The 24,648-nt window shown below is 40.1% G+C and overlaps 3 protein-coding genes across 5 annotated transcripts in view; all 3 read left to right on the top strand.

The window, feature by feature from the left end:
- Positions 1-1,060: 1,060 nt before the first annotated feature.
- LOC113148033 (deubiquitinase DESI2) lies at positions 1,061-8,773 on the top strand. The gene is made up of 5 exons (XM_026339486.1): positions 1,061-1,950; positions 4,669-4,741; positions 6,249-6,342; positions 6,448-6,589; positions 7,163-8,773. Exons 1-5 carry the CDS (start codon positions 1,912-1,914, stop codon positions 7,406-7,408), a joined length of 594 nt encoding a protein of 197 aa, XP_026195271.1. The 5' UTR covers positions 1,061-1,911; the 3' UTR covers positions 7,409-8,773.
- A 1,151-nt stretch (positions 8,774-9,924) lies between these two features.
- srsf5a (serine and arginine rich splicing factor 5a) lies at positions 9,925-15,730 on the top strand. Its single transcript, XM_026339472.1, has 8 exons — positions 9,925-10,023; positions 10,987-11,120; positions 11,236-11,306; positions 11,581-11,703; positions 12,121-12,190; positions 13,651-13,724; positions 13,811-13,915; positions 14,403-15,730. Exons 2-8 carry the CDS (start codon positions 10,995-10,997, stop codon positions 14,695-14,697), a joined length of 864 nt encoding a protein of 287 aa, XP_026195257.1. The 5' UTR covers positions 9,925-10,023; positions 10,987-10,994; the 3' UTR covers positions 14,698-15,730.
- Positions 15,731-17,168: 1,438 nt separating this feature from the next.
- pacs2 (phosphofurin acidic cluster sorting protein 2) overlaps positions 17,169-24,648 on the top strand; it is a 47,021-nt gene continuing 39,541 nt past the window's right edge. For all 3 annotated transcript variants that reach the window (XM_026339400.1, XM_026339401.1, XM_026339399.1), the window contains exon 1: positions 17,169-17,577. In XM_026339400.1, coding sequence (XP_026195185.1) covers positions 17,459-17,577 — 119 coding nt within the window. In that variant the 5' untranslated portion in view covers positions 17,169-17,458. The remainder of the gene's footprint in view (positions 17,578-24,648) is intronic.

Below are 24,648 nucleotides of genomic sequence, written 5' to 3'. Positions count from 1 at the left end.
AAACAAAGGAATAAGCTAGTGAAGATGAGGAAATATTAAGTGAAAAGTATGATTATATTAGGTAAAAGTCTACTACTAACCTACTAAATAAATTATGGGCAATTAAGCTATTTTTTTAGTTATTGAATCAAAATGTTTAGGTAACCTATTCAAAATTAGAAGATCAAGTTAAGAGTTAGAGAAATTAAGTTAAGTTGCTACTGTTAAAAGTCAGAATCCTTATTTTATTCATTAAAGTTTAGATTTTAAAGTAAAGGGCGTTATTTTTACAGTGTATTAAGTCATAATTAGAAGATCTTGAAGTAAAATATAATTTTACATGTCAAACTAGGGCTTTACTAGTTAGAATTGTGAGGTATTAAAGTGGAAATCTTTGCATGTTGTACTATAAACTCGTTAAATGTAATAGTTGTACAGTAATTTATGGTACAAGATATATATTTAACATAAAATATAGAAAGATCTGTAAAGGTAAGCAAGGGGAGCCAATAGACCGGATGTTGCCAGCTGACCTTCACAATAAAAGTAGGAACTAAAAAATATTTCTGAAAACTATTTTCAGTCATTATATGTAGAATTCTTGTATTATTCCCATTAAATATTGAAAAAAAAAACACATAGTAAAGATATGAAACCAAAATGATCATCATATAGACTAATAGAACCTATTTTAACCAATTCTTTAAGATAAAAAACAAACCGAAACCTTTTGTTGATTTAGCTTATACATAGATTTTAATCTTTTGCTTACATGTAGGACCCATTTGAGTGGTAATCGCTTAAAAACATGCACTTTAACAAACAAAACTAAACCCTCTGGACGCCAACGAGTGTAAAAAAAACAACATGTCTTTGTTGTAATGGTTTTAATGGTTTTTAAGTGGGTAATACACAGCGAGGAGGTGAAAACTGAATATGTTTGACAGAAATAGTCAAGTGGTGTCTTTTGTAACGAAATGTGCTCCTGTACACCCACCAGCAGCTGAGACACTGAGCTGCTGGAGGATGGAGCCTCGGAGGCAGATATGATGTAATCAGACGCTTCAGTCCCAGAGACAGAGGGAGCTGGAGCCGGACACGGTCACGATACACGGACCCCGGGTTTTGGTGCTCTCTGGAAACCTTTAAATACATTTTTCATGGTTCTGTGTTACTGGAGGAGTTATGTCACGGATGTTTGTGCCGACTAGCTTTGCCTCCCGACGGAGAGGATGCTGGATGCGGGCCAGTAGCAGCAGCAGCAGCAGCAGCAGCAGCACCGGCCGGGGATGCTGCTGCTGGTGAACTGGACTCTCCTATCAGCTGTAATTAACCACCAGGGCTCAGGAGTCCTCTCCCACAGCTGCTGCAGCATCCTCCGTGTGAAAATGGCCCGCACTCCGCCTCCATCGACGACGTCGCTGCTCCCTAACTGTCCCCTTTTCGCCCGTGATGTCAGGAGGGCGCCCGCGTCGGATTTCAACACTTTTAGCCTCTTTCTGTCTCCGATGGACCGCGTAGTCACATCTGAACTGATATTTTGAGCTTCTGTGGCCGCTTTTACTTTGCAAACACACGTCCTGCCGGCATCGATTTTCCCTCACCACAGATATTTTTGGAGATGGGCCGCGTCCCCCGCTGCACCTCGCTTTGCCCTGCAGGGATCTGAATTTCATGCTTTCCTCACAGGACTTGCGATCACGGCTCTGTGACATCTGGCTAAGCTTCAGTGGTCCAGTGCAGTTTCTCCTGGAGGTTTTTCCCCTGGCCCTGCAGTAGCTGTTGTCCTGTGGGGGAATGAGCAGCCTCAGTCCCTCCTGCAGAAACCTGCCCGCTGCCGTGCACCGTGTGGCCCTGTGACTTCAGTGGGGTGCTGACAACCTTAAAACGTGGAGGGTGGGGACGTTTGCCTTTCCAGCTCAGGTTTAAACCATGGCCAATGAACCTGTCATCCTTAACGTGTATGATATGGTAAGGGTCCATCTCAACCAGACTGCAGTCACTTTTTACTCACTTTTATTCACAGTTTTTTCTTCCTGGCTGAGTATTTGTAGTCAGAGACCAGATGGTGACTTGAATAAACCTCTAGAAACAGCAGGGCCACTACACACCTGTTTCACCTCCATCTAAATCCACTCTGCCAAAAACGTTTCCTGTGTCGATTCACTACTTTCATTTTACTCCTGTGGACTAAAAACTTATAGAGTTTTAATTACATTATTTTTGAATGAAGTTTGGCAGCACTGATATATTTACTGCAATAGTAATTGAAGAGGTGTGGTTGGCTGTGTGTACGTGGTCCTATCTGGTTTGCTGCAGAGATGCATTGTGTTATGAAGCCAAATTCTACTGTATCTACTAATTTCCCCATTATTTAGCAGTATCACTACTGGCTCGTGAAAATTGAAGACATATAGTGAAATCTGAACAAAGTGGAGTAAAATTGCATAAGAAAGTAGAAAAAAGAACATTTGGTGCCATGTTCCAACCTCAGGCTTGTGAAACAATAGCCTCCCACATCCTATGTTACTGTGCCGTCCACTCACATGATGCACACACAAATACACATTTTTACATGCTCTCACACACCCACGCACACATTAGCAAAGGACAAGGGTTCTGATTCAGACATGTGCACAGCTCGGTCTTCACTGCTGAACAGTTTCCTGTTTGATTATCATGCAACATGTTGCTGTAAATATGCAGGATAACGGTTTATAGACAGTAAAGTGTTCAACACACATGGAAACATGTTGATGTTGGAGGAAATTTAGCCAGCTGTTTGGAGACAGTATATAAGTGGTGTTTTTTATTTTTTTTTAATATCTGTAGTACTAAAAGATGCATGTTTTGTCAAATAGCTTTGTCTTGAAAGCTCACGTAGGTTGGGACAGATATTTGGATAAAGCAGAAATTAAAATAATTTCATATTAATAAAACATATCAAAACATTTTATATATATCTTTTTTTTTTTACAGCTGTTACAGATGCTTAGCGAGAGGTTCATTGATAAATAAACCTTTATATACTGTATGTGTTTAAAACACATACACAGTGTAATGTTCATTTGTTAATGATTGTATTAATTATTTATTAATCATGCAGCAACTGCTTTTGTATGCAAATAGTTTTACCTAATAAATTATTTATATCATTGTAGACAGTCTTTGGTTGACAATGTAGTGAAACAGCTACAGACTGGTGATTTAGAGATGCAAAAGTGATGATGCTGGATTTTCCAGATGCTTAAAGCCAAGTTTCCTTTATCTTGCTTTTAACTCCTGTGTATTATGTAAAGGTAAATAACTATAAAACAAGGACATGATATGTGCATATGCATGTGTGACAATGTAATCACACAGTAAACCTCGTAGCTAGTTGCAGTTGTGGTCTCCCCCCTGATATTGTCTCACACATGAGGACCTCAGTGAGGCCAGAAGTGACAGCTGCTCCAACAGCTGCTTTCATTCCAGTGTGGCTCTGCAGTGCCAGGACTTAACAGGTCATGAAATGGCTTTCGAAGAGGGAGAAAGTGATCATGAGGGCAGTTACAGTCAGAGTCAGCTTTAAAAACACAAGAGTGAGTCATGCAAGGAGGGATGAATCCATCGTCCTCGATGTGAAGTCAGTATGAATGGTAGATGTGTCGTGCTACACGCCACATCTGTGTAGGCAAAGGATTTTAGGGGAGATTGCATTGTTGCAGCAAAAACAGGATTTCACAGAAGAAACAAGAGCATAAGTGTGGTGTACATTTATCTCAGCAAGAAATACACTAGAGGAACTCCACTATAGAGAAGAGAAATGTCTGGTCACTTGATAGGCAACCTCATTTCACAGATGGAAGAATTTTACTTCCAGGAAGCTGAGAGGTTGCCAGGTCAAAATATTTCCATCCATTCGTTGTGTGAAATGGCCAAAGCTGGAGCGCCAGTAGAGTAGAGGTCACTGCAGAAACACGAGATGACTCTGTTGACAGAAAGTAAAGAGGTGGAAATGCTTTATTGTATTACTCTGAGCTTGGAAACATGTATTATTAATAGGGGAGAGCTGGAGCAGGGAGGATAGCTCTTAGCATGTTTCATCCCGGATGGGAGTGTCAGAGGGTATAAGGGTCCTGAATTATCCCCTTAACCCCCCCCCCCAGCAGATCAGCTGGATCGATATCTCACTGTATGATTGATTGTTGTATTTCATCCCTTGCACTGAATGAATCATCTCGTGTATTTAGGAACCCCCTGCTGTTAAAATCAAGAATAAGTAAATAAACAAATAAATGTTTGCTACAAATTGCAGGTTACTGTTTCCTCCTGCTTTCAGTCTTTGTGCTAAGCTAAGCTAACCACCTGCTGGCTGTTGCCTCATATTGAGTGGACAGATATGAGAGTTACTTGTATCTACAGAATAACGTCTAATACTTGGCAAGAAAGGAAATAGGTGTATTTTTTAAAAAATATCAAACCCCCTTTAACTGAAAAAATAAAATTTATATTATTGAACTGAACAGGAAAACCCAGTCAGTAAATTTTTGCATCTGAAACACTAGTATTAAAGCACTTATTGAGATTATGTTTGGTATTTCATGTAGGGCTGCTGCATTGTTTCTTGCCTAATAAAACTGTCTTGGTATTGATCCTAAATGCTGCTACTCTTCCTAACAATGTGTTTCTCCCCATCTTTCTCGGCAGTACTGGATAAACGAATACACTTCCAATCTGGGTATTGGAGTCTTCCACTCAGGCATCGAGATTTATGGCAGAGGTAAGACAGGACTTCCTTTTTGTCTGTGCAATAAAATCACGATGGGTCAGAGGAGTTTAACACCAGGCTAAACTCAGTCCTGTGCATCATCATCAGATCACAAGGCCGCATTCACAGACACAGCTGAAGTCTGGATTTAGAAATGAAATATGGAGTTGTGCTCCAAATAACATGACCCCATTTCTCTAGGTTGAGTCACCATTGACTCACCACTGTGAATGTGTGTGTGTGTGTGTGTGTGTGTGTGTGTGTTTTGAAAATAGAGAGGCAGAAACCAACAGGAAACCTGATTAATGAGAATTCCATCATGCCCTTGCAAACAGAAATATTGGCTCTGCATAGTGTGAAACATGATGACAGTAAAAATACAGTCCTTACAGTGCAGGAATTTCAGCACAATATCCTGAGCTTGCAGCATATTTTTGCATAATGATCCCATTAATTGAATTTAATATATCATTGCTGCTTTGAGAATTCAAATAACTTCAATGTCTCAGCATTTTTTAGAGCTAAGAAAGCTAAAATATGGAATAGATTTAAAGTAGGTTATATGTCGTTTCCTGATTCACATAATTCATTATTTGAACATAAACTGTACCAAGTGTGATAGTTTAGATGCCGATGGTATTGTTTGTAAAATAATGACTGAGCATATTGAGCTGTTTTTTCTAATGGAGTTTTAAATACAGTTTCAAATCAATGCACTTGCAGGAAAGTCATCACCCGCAGACAGTGTGGGAATAGTGCATTTACTGCTCTGCTGTACCTGCTCTAAATAGAGTATCGGGTGACTTAACAGATACTGTTACACTGCTAAATTTCAGGAGCAAACATCATTTACTCTGGTATGTGATAGTTATATTTACTGGCTGATTAGTAAAACATATTGTTACCATTAGCTTCACTTAACAAGCTACAACATCAAAATGGTGCTTACACTGTAATGCATCCAATAATAATATATATAAAAGTGACAGATGTACTGCACATTGAGCACCTTTACTTTTTGACACGTAAAATTCATTTTGTTGATGCTACTTTAGTATTGTAGTACTTTTAATGACAGAAAAAGATGAGAAATTGGAAAATGGTAAATAGTAACCAAAGCTCTCAGATAAATTGAGAAAAATATCCTCTGAATTGGACTAGAACAAAAAAAAAAAAAATGGAAATAACTTCAAATTTGTACTATGTGCTATATTTTAACCATTTATTTGTTAATGCATCTAAGTATAAGGCACAAATAACTGCTCATATATTATATTATTATGCATCATTTGCAAGATATAGAACTAACAATTAAAGGCTCTTTATTCAACATGTTGTTCCTCTAGTGTACATCACTGTTCTGCTGCTGTAAACACTGGGAGAGGCCTGTAATTAGCCACGCCTAATGATTTAAGAACAGCACCACAGTGATTAATTAGAACTTTCTTCTGTGTAATTGCAGCTGTTGAGCGCTTCCTTTTAAACTGTTAACCCATGTTTTGCTTCTTTGTTCACACAGAGTTTGCATACGGGGGTCACCCATACCCTTTCAGTGGCATCTTTGAAATCAATCCCGGTAACGCTGCTGAACTGGGAGAGACATTCAAATTCAAGTGGGTGTGCTCACCTTTAGCATACAATCCATCGTGGTGTTTTTGTATTGTTAATGATGGTGATACTGTAGCTGTGCTGCTGTGTTGTCTTCTGCTCCTAAACAGGGAGGCCATTGTTCTGGGCACCACAGACTTTACAGAGGAGGATATAGATAAAATCATGGAGGAGCTCGGCAAAGAGTTCAAAGGGAATGCCTACCATCTAATGCATAAAAACTGTAATCACTTCTCCTCCTCGCTGTCTGAGGTCAGTCTGACACTGTTTTTACTAACGTCTTCTGTTTTCTTTGTCAGTATAAGATATAGAACTGTGCTGAGCATAATCTATAAAAAAAAAATTCCTACTCTATGAAGGTTTGTATTATAAAGTAGAAATGCATTTCTTTGGAGCAATACAGTTATATAATGTCCTCCGAGTCTCTGCAGTGGCTTCCTAAAGTGGGTAAAAATAACCGTGTTTATGGCACAAATGTTTTGAATTTCTGAGAGAGTTGCAGACGATCTCAAGGTTTGTTGGAGATATGAGGCTCCAGATGTGAGGTACATAAACCTGAATGCTGCTCCTCCATGTTTATTAATGTCTCTGGGGACAGTATGGAGAAATGTAGCAGACAATTTGACAAGTATGGGTGGTTCATAATGTAATGTGTTTTAAAAGGTAACAGCAGGATTTTTTTTTAAAAAGAACACATTCTTCGACAAAAAGGAAGTTTGAAGTGTAAGTGTTAAAGTCTGAATACATAATTGTCACTGTTTAGGTATCTAATCTGGACTCTAGCATCAGCAAAGACAGTATATTTAACATTTTGTCTTTTTTCAGTTGCTGTGTGGACGGGAAATCCCTCGCTGGGTCAACAGACTGGCCTACTTCAGCTCCTGCATCCCCTTCTTGCAGAGCTGCCTACCCAAGGAGTGGTTAACCCCGGCTGCCCTGCAAAGCCACATCAGCCTCGGCCTCCACAAAGAGGAGCAGAACGAGTCGAGCGACGAGGACCCTTCGTCCCCGTCTGGAGCGGCTGCCGCCGGCTCGGGCTCCTCCCACAGCTGTCGCCACACAAGAGTGTGAACTGCCCCCACGTGCACTGACCTTTGAACCTCCTTCCTGCTACTGCTGCATGTGGCATCAGTAAGCTTGAACAACCACCTGACCTCATACTGTTGGTCCTCTGTGTAAAGAGGCGGGAAAAGAAGAGTCTCGTCTTCAAGCAGACGTCAGACTTGTAGAGACGCTCCCTGCCTGTCTCCTCCACAGATGTCAGGATGACAGAGGCTAACATTGACCTGAGCTCTGCGACAACCACTTGTAAATCTGAAGTTTGTATTATTAGTCTTTTCCATGAACTTTGAAACCTTTGTCAGCCTTGTTCCCTGCCCTGCCTTCAGAGCTGCTTTTGTAGAGTAACTAGATAAACACCCAAGACTACTGACAGTGATCATACCAGGAAACTGCTTATTTGCTCAGTTTCAAGTTCTTGTTCAATGACCTCTATGTGGCCTTCAGTTGATATTGTTGACTCTGCTTTCTTTATGTGGAGCTTAGTAGTTTACTTTGGCCATTTTACAAGGTTAGAGAGGAATTTGATTCTTCCATGAATCTTTTCTGAATAGTCAATATTTCTGAATATTGCATGTTGAAAGAATTGGACAAAAACTAAACTGAGACGCCATACTTCTAATCAATTTTTCAAGTGTTTCTTCTCCTGTTCCTTTTTTTTCCTGAAAACTAGTTTTAAACTGTGCACTGGGGGTTGCTGTGCTGTAAACAATCAAGGGCAAATACTGTTCACTTTAAATGGCCAGTGTCCACACAGCCTCGGGCAGCCCAGACGTAAACACAAAGAAAGTCGAGCTGCTACACTGACAACTTTTGACTTTGTGACCCAGTGCAGTTTTTTTGTCTATGCTTTTATATCCAAATCGCATTTATATTGCAACAATAGGATAACTTCCAGGAGATGATTCACCTTTTTCATCATTAAACCAAGAAACCAGTTTTCCACTTCAAATTACAGTAATCCTTAGAGCAATAGTTTGACTTGATTTTGGAAAAGAAAGAAAGACTGGAAACACTGGGTCCAATAGTAACTGGTTCACAGGTATTGAGTAGAGACTCCATGATATAACTGATTCCATACAAACCACATGAATTCAGTCATCTAATTCCTAACAAACACCGTAATAAATGGGACTGAAAGCTCAAATCCATCATATGATTTCTTAAATAAGCTATATCCTTATTTACTTTTCTTGTAGTCTTACATTTCACCAAGTGTATTGTGTTCAGATTCTTGACACATTTTGAGCTGACAGGAGCTGTACAGTGATCAGTATTTCATGCTAAAACATCTTTGGCACTTTCTACAGAGCAGACCAGACAGGTATTTTTTCTATTGTACTGTGTCAAATGTAACATTGTATTTCCCTGATCTAACCCAAGACTATTTCAAGAATTATGATATAGTACTAGAATAAAGATGAAATAACCAAGAAATGATTTACTTCTTTTGTTATATCAGTTCAAGCATTACTGAGATGGAGGACTTTGTCAGATACTGAGCATCACTTTCACTGGATGAAGTGATCGTCCAGCAAATTTATATATTGCACTTTATATATTAAACAGTATAAGACAAAATATGTTGGACCACTAGACCAATAAATCAACTGAAGTGTCTGTGTTACTAGCTTATCACAGATCTATCATTTCTATATTTATATATGTTGGTCAGTAACTAACCATGGTGTGGTTCAATAATGTGACTATTTTAAGGGTTCTGTCCACCAGATATACCACAGCATCTTTGGGATAACCACAACCTGGATGATGGAGATTCTTCCACCACATAGCACTAACATGTTTATTAATTTTTCTTCTCTGGAAATGTGTAATGTTACACAAAATGACAAAGTACACCATAGTAAGCAACATTAACTAACATTTAATGTTAAATGTTTTCAATTATTAAATGCATAATTAGTTTCTGTTTTGACATGGCAGATGTCATATTTACCATCTGTAACAGAGGATTATCACAGGCTATAAAAAGCAGTTTATCTTAATATTTATTTGGAAAACAGTCTTTATTACTGTATTTTCCAAGACAATAATATATGTTTATTGGGATTAGAATGAGCCGTGCAGGTGTTTGCATGTCTATTTAGAGTAGATTTGTGGAACACGATGTGAAATGTATCTGTGAACAAGAAACTAAAAACCTTTAATGCTGAGGAGCCAAATATTTTGCTGCAGACAGATTTAGTTCAGAGGCCGCTTCTTGCCTTCCACGGCCTATGGCTGCTTACTGTGTTGCCAAATCCGTGCTGCATTCCCCTTTAAGGATTCAAAGGAAACTGCTCACGTTTGTGATTAAACATGTATCATTGTATTTGAAATGGGGCATGTACTGTTTCATTCACTATGATGCATTAACAAGAACCGTGCAATACGTGTCTGGGGGCAAAGTCGTCAACTTTAACCAAGTTAAGCATTAACCGCGCCAGTTAATGACAACCCCCTTAACTGGCAACGTGAGGGCAGCGGCACTTCCTGTTCCCTGCTATTTAGACCCGCTCGATCTCGACCGAGTCGCCATTTTGTTACAGTCGAGAGAAGGACCTGGTTAAAACCGGAGCGAACCAGCGAGTAAACGACATCGGGGACGGTTTGATTAGACGATTACGGTAAGAATACGCTCAAACTGGCGTTCAACACTGCATAAACCGTACGGCTTTTAATTTAGACATTTTTTCATGTTTTAACGCACATATTGTAATAATGTCTTCGTAGCTAACGGTAGGGAGCTAGCTCGCTTTAGCTAATCCTGGCCGACCTCGAGGCGAGCAACAGTCACTATGTTCTCACCAAGCAAAATTATTTTAGGCTAAACACAGCATACTTAAACTAACTTAATAATAACAAATGTATCTAGTCATCGTCTTTTCTGGTTCTCAGTGCGGTATTAAAAATCAAAACACACTGGAAACGTTACGATTCTGCACCGTGTCGTCGTCGTGAAGGAGAGCTAATGTTAGCATGCTGGGCCCAGTGATGCTAACGTTTACGTTACTATGTCGACGAAAGTACTTAAGTAAAATTTAGGAAATTCATAAATTCACACAAATGTTATTTTTTAAAAAATGATATAGTAAAAACGAAATCGGGAAAATACTGTGAAAGTTAAAATATTCACAACGTTAATTCATTACTTATTTATTTTTTGTTAGTTAATATTTCCTGATGCATTTCTACAAACAGCAGTTTAATGTTTAATGTAAAGCCGAAGTCGAGTCTTAACATTTTGATGAATCAATTTGTCCGTTTCAGTTTCCACTGAAACTGCTTTGATCAAAACAGGATTGTCATGTAGCTCTGATCCTGTTACTGCAGCTAGTGATTTGCATTTCAGTCTTTGCTTTGAGTGTCACTATTCACACCTTTATTTACCAGCAAATAAAGTGCTCACAAACATTAGGTGTGTATCTACAGCATACAGGATCATGAGCACAGTGTTCAGCCATGATCCCAATGAAACCTTTGTTTAAGGTGACCTACACTGCACAAAACCACTTTCAGTAATGGATTTGTGCAGTCACTCTTCTTTTCAAGTTGCTTAAGTGTACATTTTGTTTCTCCTCTTTTTGCAGGTAACAATATGAGTGGCTGTCGTGTCTTCATTGGCCGTTTGAGCCCACATGCCCGGGAGAGAGACGTGGAGAAGTTTTTCAAGGGATATGGTCGGATACGGGAAATCAACCTGAAGAATGGATTCGGCTTTGTGGTTAGTATCGCAAATAAGTGTGTACATCATCTCTGACGCTCTCAATTGATATTTTTTCATATATTATTATGATTAGCAATTTTATGAAGCCACATTTTGGTTTTCCTCTTTTCAGGAATTTGATGACCACAGAGATGCAGATGATGCTGTATATGAGTTGAATGGCAAAGAATTGTGCAGTGAGAGGTAATAATATTGTTTTTGGATCATTTCTAATTTTGAAATGGCCTAATGTCTTTTCTGGAGGCCTAGCAGTTGTTATTCACTGTGAGTGCTTTAGCTCAGCAATTAATCTCTTAATTGCTCAGTTTATGATAAAACTTAATGCAACTAATGGTACATTTTCTCATCCTGAAGCACTAAATCTAATTTATTTTGTCAACCATGATAGAACAATTAAGGTGACTATAAATCTGTCATATGAATGTATTTAATATAGTTTTTCATCCTCTCCTTTTAGGGTCACTATCGAGCATGCTCGCTCCAGAAGAGGAAGAGGCGGCGGCCCTGGGATGGGGCGTTTTAGCGGTGGTGGTGGCGGTGGAGGCAGCAGCTACCGCCAGTCTCGCAGCAGTGGATCCAGGTACATTTGCCTTAAACTAGCTTGCTAAAAGCTTCAGAGGAGCAAAAATTTACATTAGAGTAAAACCTGTATTGCATCATCATCTTATATCCACTTATTATGAGTGAGAGCTCATATCCTCTTTTATTGGTTGTTGAATGATGTTTTAACAAAAATATGATGACGTACACCTTCAGAAAGATATTTGACTTTAACCTTCTGGGCATGACAGAGTTAAATTCAAATCATGTGGTGAGAGCTTGTTGTTCCACCTTTGAGTCACATTCAAATATTGACACAGTCTGGTGAAGTGAATATATCGGCTAAGATAGAGTGAAACTTAATTTGCCTTAAGTAGAAATGTTGTGACCTGTGTTAACTACTATTACTACCACAGTATTTACAGCTTTTTTTTTTCTCCATATGTTTTCTCTGCAGATATGGCCCCCCTGTGCGAACTGAGCACAGACTCATTGTAGAGAACCTTTCTTCGCGTATTAGCTGGCAGGTAAGGGATCACACATCTTTCATATATTTGTTCTTTTCTTGTGCACTAGCTCTTTGAAAAGATGTATCCCCGCTTGTTTTGACATGTTTTTAAGTGAACAGCAGTCTTTTGATCGGGACCGGTTCAATTTATTTGTAGTCAGATGAAATGAAAACATAAAATACTCAATTGGCTATAGAAAGCCCCCTGTGATTTTTTTTTTTTTTTTTTTGTAAAATTTATTTTTTTCCCCTCTTTAGCCCCATCTGCATTTTTTTCCAGACAAAAGCACATGTTACTGCTGCTGATGGGCATTCTAACCAAAAGCATTTAATTGTATTTTAGCAGCTACTCTGATTTGGTTTCCTCTAAATCAGCGGTGAATGCACACACTCCAAGGAGATGTCAGAAGTGTGTAGCGCCCTCTCCTGGTTGTTTTGTCTCAATAGTGTCCATTTGGTGCCTCTCCTTACACGCAGTTGCCGCCGGTCTAAAGTCTTGGCTGGGCCCCGTAGCGGGTGAAAGTGGTCTAGCGCAGGATACGGTAGCCTTAGGAGGTCCGTAGCCACAGTCTGGAGGTTCTGTGGGCTGGCATCCCCGACTGCTGTAACCCCCCTCAAATCCACGGTCCCTACACTCTCCCATTTGGGTCTTTTTCTGTTGCTGATGGAGCTGGGGGGGGTGTTGAGTCGGGCCACACCCCTCCCCCTACTTGCTCTCTGGTGGTTCCTTACTTGTGGAGGCCGGATGCTGAGTCAAGGCTGAGGTCGTTTCTCAAGGGCTTAACACTGCATTGGTTCCCATTTGCTATTTGGACAAGTGGCTCTTTGCTAATATCTTCATGGGTTTGGAGCGGTAAGTAGCATAAAACTCATGTGATTGGGTTTGTTCATGGTCGGGTGGTGTAGGGGTGTATAGCTACAGTCTCAGTTCAGATTGGGAGGGACCAGTTTTACATTTCACGTTGAGCCAAAAAGCTTCTATAGGCTGTATGAACAAAAAGACACTTCTGATCAGGGTTTTGTCCACTTAGCCAAAGTACTATTGTCATCCAAACCAAATAGTTTTATCTCACAAATTCAGAAGCAAAACCTAATATTGGATTAAAAAAAAAGAAGAAAAAAAAAAGAACACAACACAAAAGCTTTTCGTTATGTCAGGCGCCTGTCTCACTGTGGAGTTGAATTTGGTTTTTGCTGATGAGCTTTAAAACAAAAACTCAACACAATTTAATGGTACAAAAATTTGTTTTTGACACCTAACTCTCACCACTCTCTCAAAGCATTTTCAGTGGTTCTTTTTGTTTACATGCCCTCCACTGGAATGGAAGCTTATCACAAAGTCACCATTAGATAACCCCAGTTTGTGTGTGCTAGTTTCTAGCTGCTTGCTCATTTCTCTCCCTCTAGGTCAGCAAAGGCTCTCACTGTCACCTCGCGTCATGTTCTTTGTTACTAATCCTACATTATGTCTTGACACAGGACCTGAAAGACCTGATGAGAAAAGCAGGTGAAGTTACCTTTGTGGATGCCCACAGACCCAACAAAAATGAAGGGTGAGTATTTCTTCTGTTTGTCAGACTACTCACTTGGTCTTAATCTTCAGAATTAGGTTGTAAAAAATGTTTCTGCTTCAATACAGGGTTGTTGAGTTTGCATCCCGCAGTGATATGAAGAATGCCATCTCCAAGCTTGACGGAACAGAGCTGAACGGACGAAAGCTGAAGATCTTTGAGGACAGTAGAAGGTGAGTTGTTTTCTCCTGGGGTCTGGTTAAATCTGAACTTTGTAGCTCCAAATACCAGCAGAGAAAAACCTAGTGATTTGTTTTATTGGTGCTCAGTGTGCATAAACTGTGCACGGCTCTTCCTGAAGATTAATACCACTCTGTTGGTATTGACCAAATATGAAGCCAGAGACGGCAATTAGCTTAAAGTAAGATTGAAAGCAAATGGAAACGACTATCAAGACTCGATCCAATGTTTTTATAACATTATAAATTATAATAATAGTTTTAGTGAATAAAATTTTCTTGGGTACACCTTAACTAAGAATATGCCATTGATTGCCCAGTCATCTTTAGTGACAGTTTGCCACAAGGCAAACCTAAAACATAATTTGAAACATAATGCGACATAAATTAGGACAGTGCAGATCATGTTGTTTTTGTTGTTCTAGTGTTTTATCATAAAATGTTAAATTAACTAACAACCTCTCGCTCTCTACTCCAACAGTCACAGCAAGAGCCGCTCTCGCTCCCGCAGCTACTCCCGCTCAAAGAGTCGCTCCCGCAGCCGCAACCGCTCCAGGAGTCGCTCCAGGTCTGTCAGCCGCACTCCAGAGAAGAAGACGTCAGGAGGGAGCAAGGCTGCAGCCAGATCCCCATCCAGGTCCAAGTCCCGCTCCAGGTCTCGCTCACGGTCCCCTGCTCCAGATCAGAACAAACAGTCTCGCTCCCGCTCTCGTTCACGCTCTCGCTCTCGTTCACGTTCCCGTTCCCGCTCTGCCTCAGCAGACAGCAAACACTGAGACTGAGGCGCCTGTCGACCGTAACATAGACTGATAGTTGTTCACCATAGATCTGAATGGTGACTTGATTTTTCTATAATTTTTTTTTTTTTTTTTTTTTTAAATCGATGGGAGGAAATGGTTTTTTACAGTGGCGTCTTCTTAAAGTGACTTCATTCATCGTTACCACTTTTATTTTCTAATCTTTGTTAGTTTGGTTGTTCTTCCACAGGAAAGAGTTTTGTTTTCCTGTTGATTCATTATTTTTCCTTTTGTTTTTTTTTTTTTTTTTTTTTTTTTTTTTTTTCTTTTTAACACTTTCATATTGATGAAATACTTCAATGACAAAGTGAGAAAACATTTTGATCAGTGATGTTATCTAAGATCTGACTGCCACGTGTTTATTCCTTCCAATCTCTTGTGCTTGCCTGAGTGTTTAAGGTTAGGTGGGGAATGGTACACGTTTCCCAAAACGTTAATGAAAATGCATTTTCTTGTGATGCGAGCTTCTGGTGTTGCCGTGAAACTGTGATTCCGCTTTTTACAGGGGCACTGTCACAGGTGCTTCTACACTTGTGTTCACCGCCCTGATCCATATGTGAACATAAAAATGCAAACGTCTCAGTTTGAGTTATTTCAACGTTCTTGTGTAATGTTACTGGATTCTAGCATAATTTTTTTTTTTTTTTTTTTTTTTTTTTTTTTTATAACACTGCAGTGGACCTTGTCTCGTGTTGGTGTTTTCTTTTTTTACTTTGTTTGCCGTTTGTTTGGTGTTGTAGGTCCGAACACATGTCTATTACAGCAGGAAGAAATGTCTCTAAATAAGATCATTAATTTGATAATAAACTCTGTTCTCTAACATTTTTTAAAAAACATTTTGTGAATGTGGGTCAAGAAATGCATCTGCGTTAAATATGTCATATATTGGGAAGGAAAAAACAATCAGTAGGAAGCTGTAATTCATTGTCTTGTAATCACATCACAAATGTAAACGGACACCATGTACAAACATAAATAAAGTTCTTGATTTATATGCTGTTTTGAATTAGAATGAAGTGTGAAAATCAGATTTTAATTTTTATAAAGCTGTTTCACCATATTAAAATGGACTATTACAGGTTGAACTACAAGACTTTCAGTATTAAAGTATACTGAAAGTACCTTATGTAAAGTACTGTTGAAGAGTTTCAGTTATGTACTGCCAGTTAATTAATCCACAGTAATACAAAATTTCTTAGCCGATTGAAGAATCTGCATCTTCAAAGTAACTGTTAAATACAGCTGTCAAAAAAAAAAATACAATGGTCACTCTTGAATTGTAGTGGAGTAAAAGAAAAACTCACTTATAATGGGAATACTGAAGTACATGAACACAGTGAACTTAGTGTGATAAAATAAATCTATTGTATATTCTTTATACATATTCTTTTTGTTTTAGGAGATGCTACAATAAATGGTCAAAAGTGAGATAAAAAGCCACATACTCAAACCTAAGGTATTTTGTTTAAAACGTGTTTTTATTGTATGATTTTATGTGATTTAAGAACAGAAACTCACCCAAGACCTGGAGCTACACAGACACCACATGGTGGCAGTGTGTGCCTGTCATACCGTGATAACTGACTCTAAGGAAGAATTCATGCGATGGATATGAGTCATCAATATTTATAACGCTAATAAGTGAGCATTCATTAATTCACAACATGACAATTAAGTTCAGGTGTGTGGGCAGGTAGGTTTAGTTCCAGGTGAAACATGATCAGAGTAAAAGTTGCTGCACCCAAATGCAAAATAAGGAGAGGAACTGACGCCCAAACGCTTTTTTTGTTTGAGAGCTGCATTTATTGTAATCTTGACCGTGAAGGGTCCACGGATCCGCCCTGAGCTGCAGCTTCTGCACATGCAAAATGCAGAGCAGAGAGACCTTCAATGACGTTGTTCCTGGGAGACTGTATGACGGGTGGTTAATGCCACAGACGTTTCAGCATGTAAAAAGCTAAAGCTGTGTCATTCAGCATCTCTTACAGAAAACTTCAAGCCACATTAAGACTAAAACCTGTCAGGTTGAATACCTAAGTGTGATAATAACATCATGTGTTTGCACTGAAGCGACCAACAAATGACTCAGAGCATGCACACATCCTAAAAATTCAAACAAGAAATATATTTTAGAAGACATTCATTTGTTTTTAAGAAGGGTGACCAAATTCAATTTACATAAACAGCTTGCATTAAGATCTGAAAACACTGTTGTTGTCCAGGGGCTGACTTGCTATATACCTATTTGTCAATGTGAGATTATAACAGGCGATTTGGTGTAGTATTTTATTGTATTTGATCAGTACATATTTAATACACTAATATTATTACTAAACACTCAAGGCGGAACAATAACTGGGAGATCAAACCCATTTTTTTCATATTTGTAAACAATCCCTGCCACTGCTCCGCCTCCCGCAGCTGTGTGGCACTAATCACCCTCCATACTCTGGGAGCAGCGTGGTAGGCACAACAAGCCCCGCGGTCGGTCCGATCACTCCTGCGCTGCTCCCACTGCGGCTCCTCTCTGGCACCGAGGACCACACCGACGAACCCGGCTCGACAAGGACGGAGAAATGAGTTCGTCCTCCGCCGTTCGCATCGCACTAACGTGAGCGGCTCCTTCACGGACACACGCACGCACACACACACACACACCGCACGCACAGAGGACCCGCACCGGTCTGCTGTTTACAAACCCCCAGCTCGGTGTCGGACAGTCCCAGCCGCAGCCCGGACCATGGCGGAGAGAAGTGGCCGGTTGAGTTTCCCCGGGAGCGGGGCTCTCAACAGACCGGTGCCCATGAACCTGTTTGCAACATGGGAGATAGACGGATCCTCCCCGAACTGCATCCCGAGGTTAGTCACTGCACGCATGTCATCATGTCAGTATCCGCTTTGCACTTTAAAGCCAGTGCAGGTTGCCATTTGTCAGATTGCTAACGCTGCAGCTGCACAGCGGCTCACCACCAGCTCGCTGTGTCATTATGCCAAGTGGATCCCCCTGCAGGCCCTGCAGCGGGGCACTGCTCCCTCACTCATCTGCAATGTTCTGTTTTCATGTCGGGACAGATGGAGGAGGTGGCTCCTGGTCACTCTGTGCAGCAAAGAAGCATTAGAAATCTTAGTAAAAGTCATTTAAAGGTTTGCAAAAAGCAAAACTAACAACAATTCCTGCTCCTGGACGTTTCTAGTTTTGCAAAGCTGCAGCACATCTGCATCAAAACAGACCTGCAATTAGAAAGAGGAAGTAGATCTGCAGAGTTCAGAACTTATTATTTCATCAGTATTAACTTTACATTTTGCACAATTACACCCACAGCCTGTAAACATACAGTAAACAGAAGGTGTACACAGTATGTTGCTCTTTATCTTTCAGTATTTAAACATTAAAATAAATCTCCCAGTGCTGATGAAACCCACCAAAATTAGATTTTGCCTTCTTGTGGGGTCGCTGGAGTTAATTAGGACACATATTTGGCACACTCCTCCAGGTTGGTGAGCACCATTTGGCAGGCAGCCACCAACACAAATAACTCATAAACAAATACTCCATGCAGCTTCAGCCTCGGTGCAGCGTTAAACAGGATATAAAGGTGTGCGTTCTGCAGATAGACTCTGTGTTGGAGGCTGTCAATGCTCATTACGACCCATTCAGCCGTTACTATGTGACGGATACCCGGTTTTATGCCAGATCATTGTGCCAGGCTGCACCATGCAGACTCCAAGGCAGGGAGCTCACCCTGCATGCCTCCGTAGGTTTTTTTTTAGATCATTTATGTATTGCTACTTAGCTTTCTCTGGATCTGTGTCACATGGCTGTCATCACTATGATGGGCTGCAAGTATTACAATTACTTTCATAATATTATTATTTAAATACAACAGTAAATGTCCATCACAGTTTGGTGATGCCCACAGACTGCTTGTTTAATCAGAAGAACACTGCGAAATCCATAAATATTAATGTGACAAATGTATAAAACAGAGAAAAGATGCAAATATGAACATATGAGGAGCTGAAATGTTTTAAATTTAGCTTAAAGAATGATCTAAATGTGTTATTACACAATGCTCAGGATGGTTTGTATAGCAAACATTCATCTGAATGAAGTCACCTGTCTGAGCTGCACAGCATCTCACAAAGAGCAGTATAAAACCATTAGGCTGCTCCTGCAGAAAAGGCTAAATTAGTAATTAAAATGGTCACTTATCATGCTGAACGGTGAATGGAGCAGTCAACGGACAGTCGATTAGTTTTGATAATGGATTAAATGTCAAACGTCGCCTGTGTGCGGCTTCTAAAATGGGAAGTTTTGCGTAATTCTTGCTCTAAAATGATATTTAAGATGATGTCTGTTGGTCAGATAGAAGATCTGGGCCGTGGGAATTTGTTGTCAGCGTGGGTGTTGCTCCTTTTGATGATGCTGATTTTCAGAAATCTTTCTCCTATGTGTAAAACTCTGAAGAACGACCAGATGAAGACTAGTTTTTGGTTTTGTTTCTGTAGATGTGATCTGAGCTCTCTGTTATACTGTATATTACAGTATACAGTATATTCAGCATGGTTTTCTTATCAATAACAGATAAATTTGCATTTTACCATCATGTAGTCATACGTGTGGAAAGGCTGTCATTAATATGGGTGCAGTATGTGTGTGTGTTTTTTTTTTTAACTGATGACTACCTCTCCTTATCCTCTTTCTATCCTCTTAAGTTAATACCTTCAGTGGGTATTACATTGCATGGCTGTTAGCTGAAATAAGACTAATTCATTTCCAGGAATAGCATAGCTATGATGTTATTCAGCAGACAAGTAGATAAAAAGCTTCCCGTGACCAAAAAGTCCCAGGTTCAATCCCCCTGTGACCCTGCATGTCCGTCAGGAACGTGTTGCATTTCCAGTAACGTGGGTTTTTCACATGAAGCTGCTTTAATCAGTGAGTTAGACTGAATGAAGCTCAGCAGAGTGACTTCTTGTCTGAAGTGAACTGCCAATCATGATCCTCACAGCTCTCTATTGACCACTGTCAGTTTAGAGAGGAAGATAACCCAGCATTTCTGTCAAATCACTGTCTTCTCCAGTGCTATCAGCCTTTAAGGTGGATAAACAGACAGACTTCTGGCTGTCTTTCTTCTTTTAGAGCCAAGAAAAGGATCAAAATCTATAAGCAGAAGTTTCTAAAAGTAGATTTTGACTTTGTCATTTTGGGTTATTATCTGTAATCTCATGGAAAATTGCAGTATGGTGCACAATCTGTGTTTTTTGCACATTTTATTTACTCTAAAAATCAGGATTTCATTTTAGGTTTGTCGTTTTTAGGAAGTATGATTCACACATTCCCCACAGGTCTAAGTGGATGAATCACACACAGCAGACCTTCAACCCACTGATTTCTCAGTCTGAAATGAGAAATGTTCAAATATCCGAGTGTACTCCGTGACAACAAGTCTGGATAAATGTGCTGCAGCTGTGTTAAATTAATAGTTCAGCAGTTTGAAATATGCTTATGTCTCTTTGGTAAATATGCCAGGAGATGGTTAGCTGAGTTTAGCATAGCAGAAATAAATATTCTGGCACATCACCACCCACCAAACTGCAACGCTAAACAAACCAGACCTAATGTGTAAATGTATGAGTTTTATAGGTGGTGGGAAGATTGGAGCTTTAAACAAAGCCAGTCTAGGTGTTTCCCTTTCAGTCTGTATGCTAAATACATCTAGCATCTCCTGGCTTTAATCTCCTGTTTAACGGACCAACATGGGAACTATTGATTTCTCAAAGCATGTTTTGTGCAGTGTTGAAACTATTCGTTTAGTGCAAGTTGTCAAGTCACAACGAATACGCACAGAACATCACAGGACACCAAGAACCATTTTAAATCTCTGCTGGTTCACTTTGTTCTCCTCCTGATTTTATCAGGTTATCCTTTAATTTCTTAGTTCCTCTATAAATCCTGCTTTCTGAGGCTCGGAGGTCTCTGAAACCCAAAGCTATTAGTCTGGGAGGCTTACAGAAGTGCTGCGTCTGCACTGATCTCACGTTTTTCCCATTGTCACTTCACTCCACTCCACACTGTGATGTCTCATAATCACCTACCACAGGTGAGGAATGGGCCTTAATCACTTTGAGCTGCAAGAAAGGTCATGGTGCTTTTTAAAAGTTTGCCACTAAAATAAAAACGATGCCATGTGCTCTTTATAAGGCAGCACTCACATTTGTGAGGCTCTGGTCTGTTTCTGCACATAATGTTAAGCCAGAATATGAAGTACATGAAGGTTACGCAGAGGGATCTCCTTATTATTCTCTTCAGTAGGCAGCTTAAGTGTCTGACTGACATTCAGAGAGTGATGCACTCCAAAGTTCTGCCACCTCATCGTGAGAAGCATTTGAATGAGCACCAGTTCAAACCTTTTCATCATACTGAGCGTCTGAATGAGTTCCAATAATTGCACGCTTATTTCTAAAGATGGACGTGTATGCTAAGAAGCCCTTCAGCCTTCAATCCTTCCTGCAAAAGAAATCACGCTGGTGATGTTACCAGCTAACCCTCTGCTCTTAAGAGCCAAGGGCACAGAGCTGCTTTTCATCTTGATATTTTTGAAGTAGGCATCAGTTGCATTTCTGTGCATCGTCCCACAGGCGTGAGGCTAAGTGCTGCGAGAGATGGGGCCAATCTCTGAGACAGAGCCCGGATTGAACGGGCCCTCGAGTGGCAGCTGTTCCCAGTAGGCTGTCATATTTGGGCCTGTTGGAGGCGAGAGTGCTGAGATGTCGCTTTGAGCAGCAGTGAGACACTCGCTCTATTGTCCTCTGGCTGCCTGCGATGCTCACACTGCGGGAATTTAGAGTAGGATGAATGAGAGGCAGTTAAAGTCTCTCATTGTTTTATGCTCCTCTTGTTGTTGTTCTTGTTGTCCTGCACTCAGTGCCTGTTCTGTACCAATGTTTGGGAGTTTAAGCAAGACCGCCACACCAGCAGCTCTGTGAAGCTGTGAAGACAGTGGGCCAACATGATAACATTTGCAAGACCGATGGAAATTTAATTAATGTGGTCAAAAGCCTTAAACATCATTATTCAGTGTTTTGTCCTGATGAGGAGAAAAGTTAAGAGAGCATAAAGGTTTTTATCATTTGTCTTAAGAATGCATATAGCACATTTTCAAACAATCCTTCACATATATGTTGAGATATTTGCTTCTAAACCATGAAAATAAACCTTGTAGTGGCTCTAGAGGAACAGTGAGGACAAGCTCAGCAAAGTCATCAAAGCCGTTTTCACGGGAGAACGGGACTGGACATTATGTGGAATTGTGCTTTTACACATGTAGCGCAGAGCAGGACATTATCCGAGTCAGAGGCGTTATCACATGGGGTGAAACTCACACTCTAACTAATCTAACTTCACTAAAGTCTCGGGAACCTCAAAGTCAGTAGGATTGATGATCTGGTTTATCCAAAGGCAAAACGTTCATAATTCATCTCCTTTTCCCTGTGGTTCAGTGTTTTTGTACCTATTTTAATGTAGTTTTATTTTTTGACAGCCGCTCTTTATAAACACAGTTGTAAATGTCACTTGGCGTTTATGAACGCTGCTCCTTGAGCCACCACTCGTATGGACCGACCTTCATGAGCTGCGAGTGCTGTTAACTAGATTAAACAAGATTAAAACTCTGAACAGTGGGAAAAGGAGATAAATCGTGACTTCTTCTGCTTTTGATGCTGAGGACCACAAATGTCAGCACAACATTTCACAGAAAGCCGTCCAGAAGAAGCTGAGACCGGATTTAACCATTTGTCTTTTCACATTTATTGCTTTTTTGAAACTCTCTCAACGTGCTTGTGTGACACGGATACGATGAATGTTAATCACACAAGTTCACGTTGGTGCACTTTGAATGTTAAGTCAGAGAGCTTTATGTCAGACATCCAGCTCCTCCCATCGTGCTGATGCAGCTTGTCCTGGAGGACAGACGGGGCAGGACAGGATGGGAGTCGCCTTCTCCCTTCTCCCTTCACACACACACACACACACACACACACACACACACACACACACACGATGCTTTGTTTGAGATGCTTTGTGATTCTGCAGGCGGCTGATCAATTTTACTCCCAGCTGACTTCCCTCATGCCTCAGTGCCTAACGCCACGCCTGACCGCTCACCTTTTGTGTACTTCTATTATATCCTTAAAGACAAAATTTGATTTTAACGAACCCATGTTGATTATATCTGTTGAGCTCTAGTTTTAATCTACTACTTTTCTGCACAGTGAGATGAGGCGCTAGGAAATAGCTGCTATACAACTGTTTGTCTACGTGTGAAAAGAAATCTGACACAATAATAACAACAATATGTGGTTGTTTACATTGAATGTCGTTGGTGTACTTGAGCTGCAGGGACAAGGCCGTGACAGCGACTCTAGTCAAAAGTCAAGGCCTGCTGCTGTTTGACGTTTCTTATACAGCTGATAAAGTGCAGACATTAACACCAGATTACAGTAAAAAGCCTGTTTTTACCACAGATATGTTGTGTCAAGGATATTTTCATATGTTTAGTTCCATATTAGCTGCTACCAAGAAGCATGAAAGCAGTTCATCTTCCTTGGATGAATAAATGTTGTGAGAATTGACAGAAAAGACAGATTTTATATTTGAGGAGTTTATTATCTTCGAGCTCCGGAGCCTAAACTGTCTCGTTTAGTATTTTACATGCATCTACAGTGCTGACGTTTTATTAGCCTACGCTCCCCAAATTAAATTCACATTAATTGGAAACTGGGACATGTGGCTCTTGAGATACGGAGTCGAGAATGACATTTCATTTTCAATTCAGCAGCACGTTTGCTCGTTGGAAGAAAATCTCAGCTCTGATGCAGCAGAGCTAATCCAACCTTGGCCAATGTGTTTGTCACTGTAAATGTTTAGTCCGCTGTGTCATCTTCAGCGCGTCTTTTAGTCTAAACAGATCTCAGGGTGATGGAGAAAGACTAAATGCCATTCCAGCTGAACCGACATGATAAGTACAGCTTATTAAAAAGATGTCAAACGGTGCAGACATGATTTAGTCAAGTGTAATGCCTCAGTAGCTTTAGTGTGACAAAGAAAGGTTCTTGTTTATCCCAAAGAAAATAATGTGCCAACTTAAACGGATCTTCAGTAATTCAATAAATATAAATGAGTAGTTACTAATCACTCATCTTTATAGATGTTTTGACTCCTTTGTAGACACATTAAGTCTGTTTATAGACACTTTTAAGTGTCTTTGTAGAAGTTTAATTAAATGTTTTAAGTCATTTTTACCAAACAAATGTGCCAAACATTTGCTGGTTCCACATTCTTAAAGGTGGGTGATATTTCAGTTAAACAAAAAAGCTTTTAATTCAGCAAGTTCAGGGGAAAAAAGCTTGAATCTGTACTATTACAAATCAAATTCAAAAGAACCCAACACAATAATTATTATTATTCACTGCTCATTACTTTAATGCTTAACATGTAGCTGTTATACAGCATTACCTATTATCCGTCTTGCATAATGATGCCCCCTTCAGTCATCCAATTAATTTTTAACCTAAATCTACAAATCTCAATTCTGCTAATAGATAAATACCAGTTTTCAAACATCATCATGTTGGGTTTTGTGTGATTGTTGGCTGCAGAGGTGACCCTATTTCCAAATGTAGCTCAAATTATTGAAATAGCTCAGTGATTACTCAGGGCATCCTGGGGCCTGTTTACTTTGTCCCGTGTTCCAGCACTTTCATGGGTCGTGCCGAAAATGAGGTTAACAGGCTGAAATGGCAGCGAGAGAGAGAGATGTGTCAGAACTTTGTGGCAGATGTAGATGAGATTATATCGAGGCAGCTTGCGAACAGTTGAGGCTTAGTGTAGTCGAAAAGGAAAGTTGACATTTTTGGAGCTGCGTGTGC

Source organism: Anabas testudineus, chromosome 22, assembly GCF_900324465.2.
Source record: "Anabas testudineus chromosome 22, fAnaTes1.2, whole genome shotgun sequence".
NCBI classification, from domain to species: Eukaryota; Metazoa; Chordata; class Actinopteri; order Anabantiformes; family Anabantidae; genus Anabas; species Anabas testudineus.
Note: the sequence above shows the minus strand (reverse complement) of the source record. Positions and strands in the feature narration are given on the sequence as shown.

Bases quoted from the DNA above. Each gene is read 5' to 3' on its own strand.
- LOC113148033 (XM_026339486.1), top strand. From the start codon at position 1,912: ATGGCCAATGAACCTGTCATCCTTAACGTGTATGATATG. The intron at 6,343-6,447 runs GTGGGTGTGCTC...GCTCCTAAACAG, and splicing joins GGAGAGACATTCAAATTCAA to GGAGGCCATTGTTCTGGGCA. The intron at 6,590-7,162 runs GTCAGTCTGACA...GTCTTTTTTCAG, and splicing joins TCTCCTCCTCGCTGTCTGAG to TTGCTGTGTGGACGGGAAAT.
- srsf5a (XM_026339472.1), top strand. From the start codon at position 10,995: ATGAGTGGCTGTCGTGTCTTCATTGGCCGTTTGAGCCCACATGCCCGG. The intron at 11,121-11,235 runs GTTAGTATCGCA...TCCTCTTTTCAG, and splicing joins AGAATGGATTCGGCTTTGTG to GAATTTGATGACCACAGAGA. The intron at 12,191-13,650 runs GTAAGGGATCAC...GTCTTGACACAG, and splicing joins CTTCGCGTATTAGCTGGCAG to GACCTGAAAGACCTGATGAG.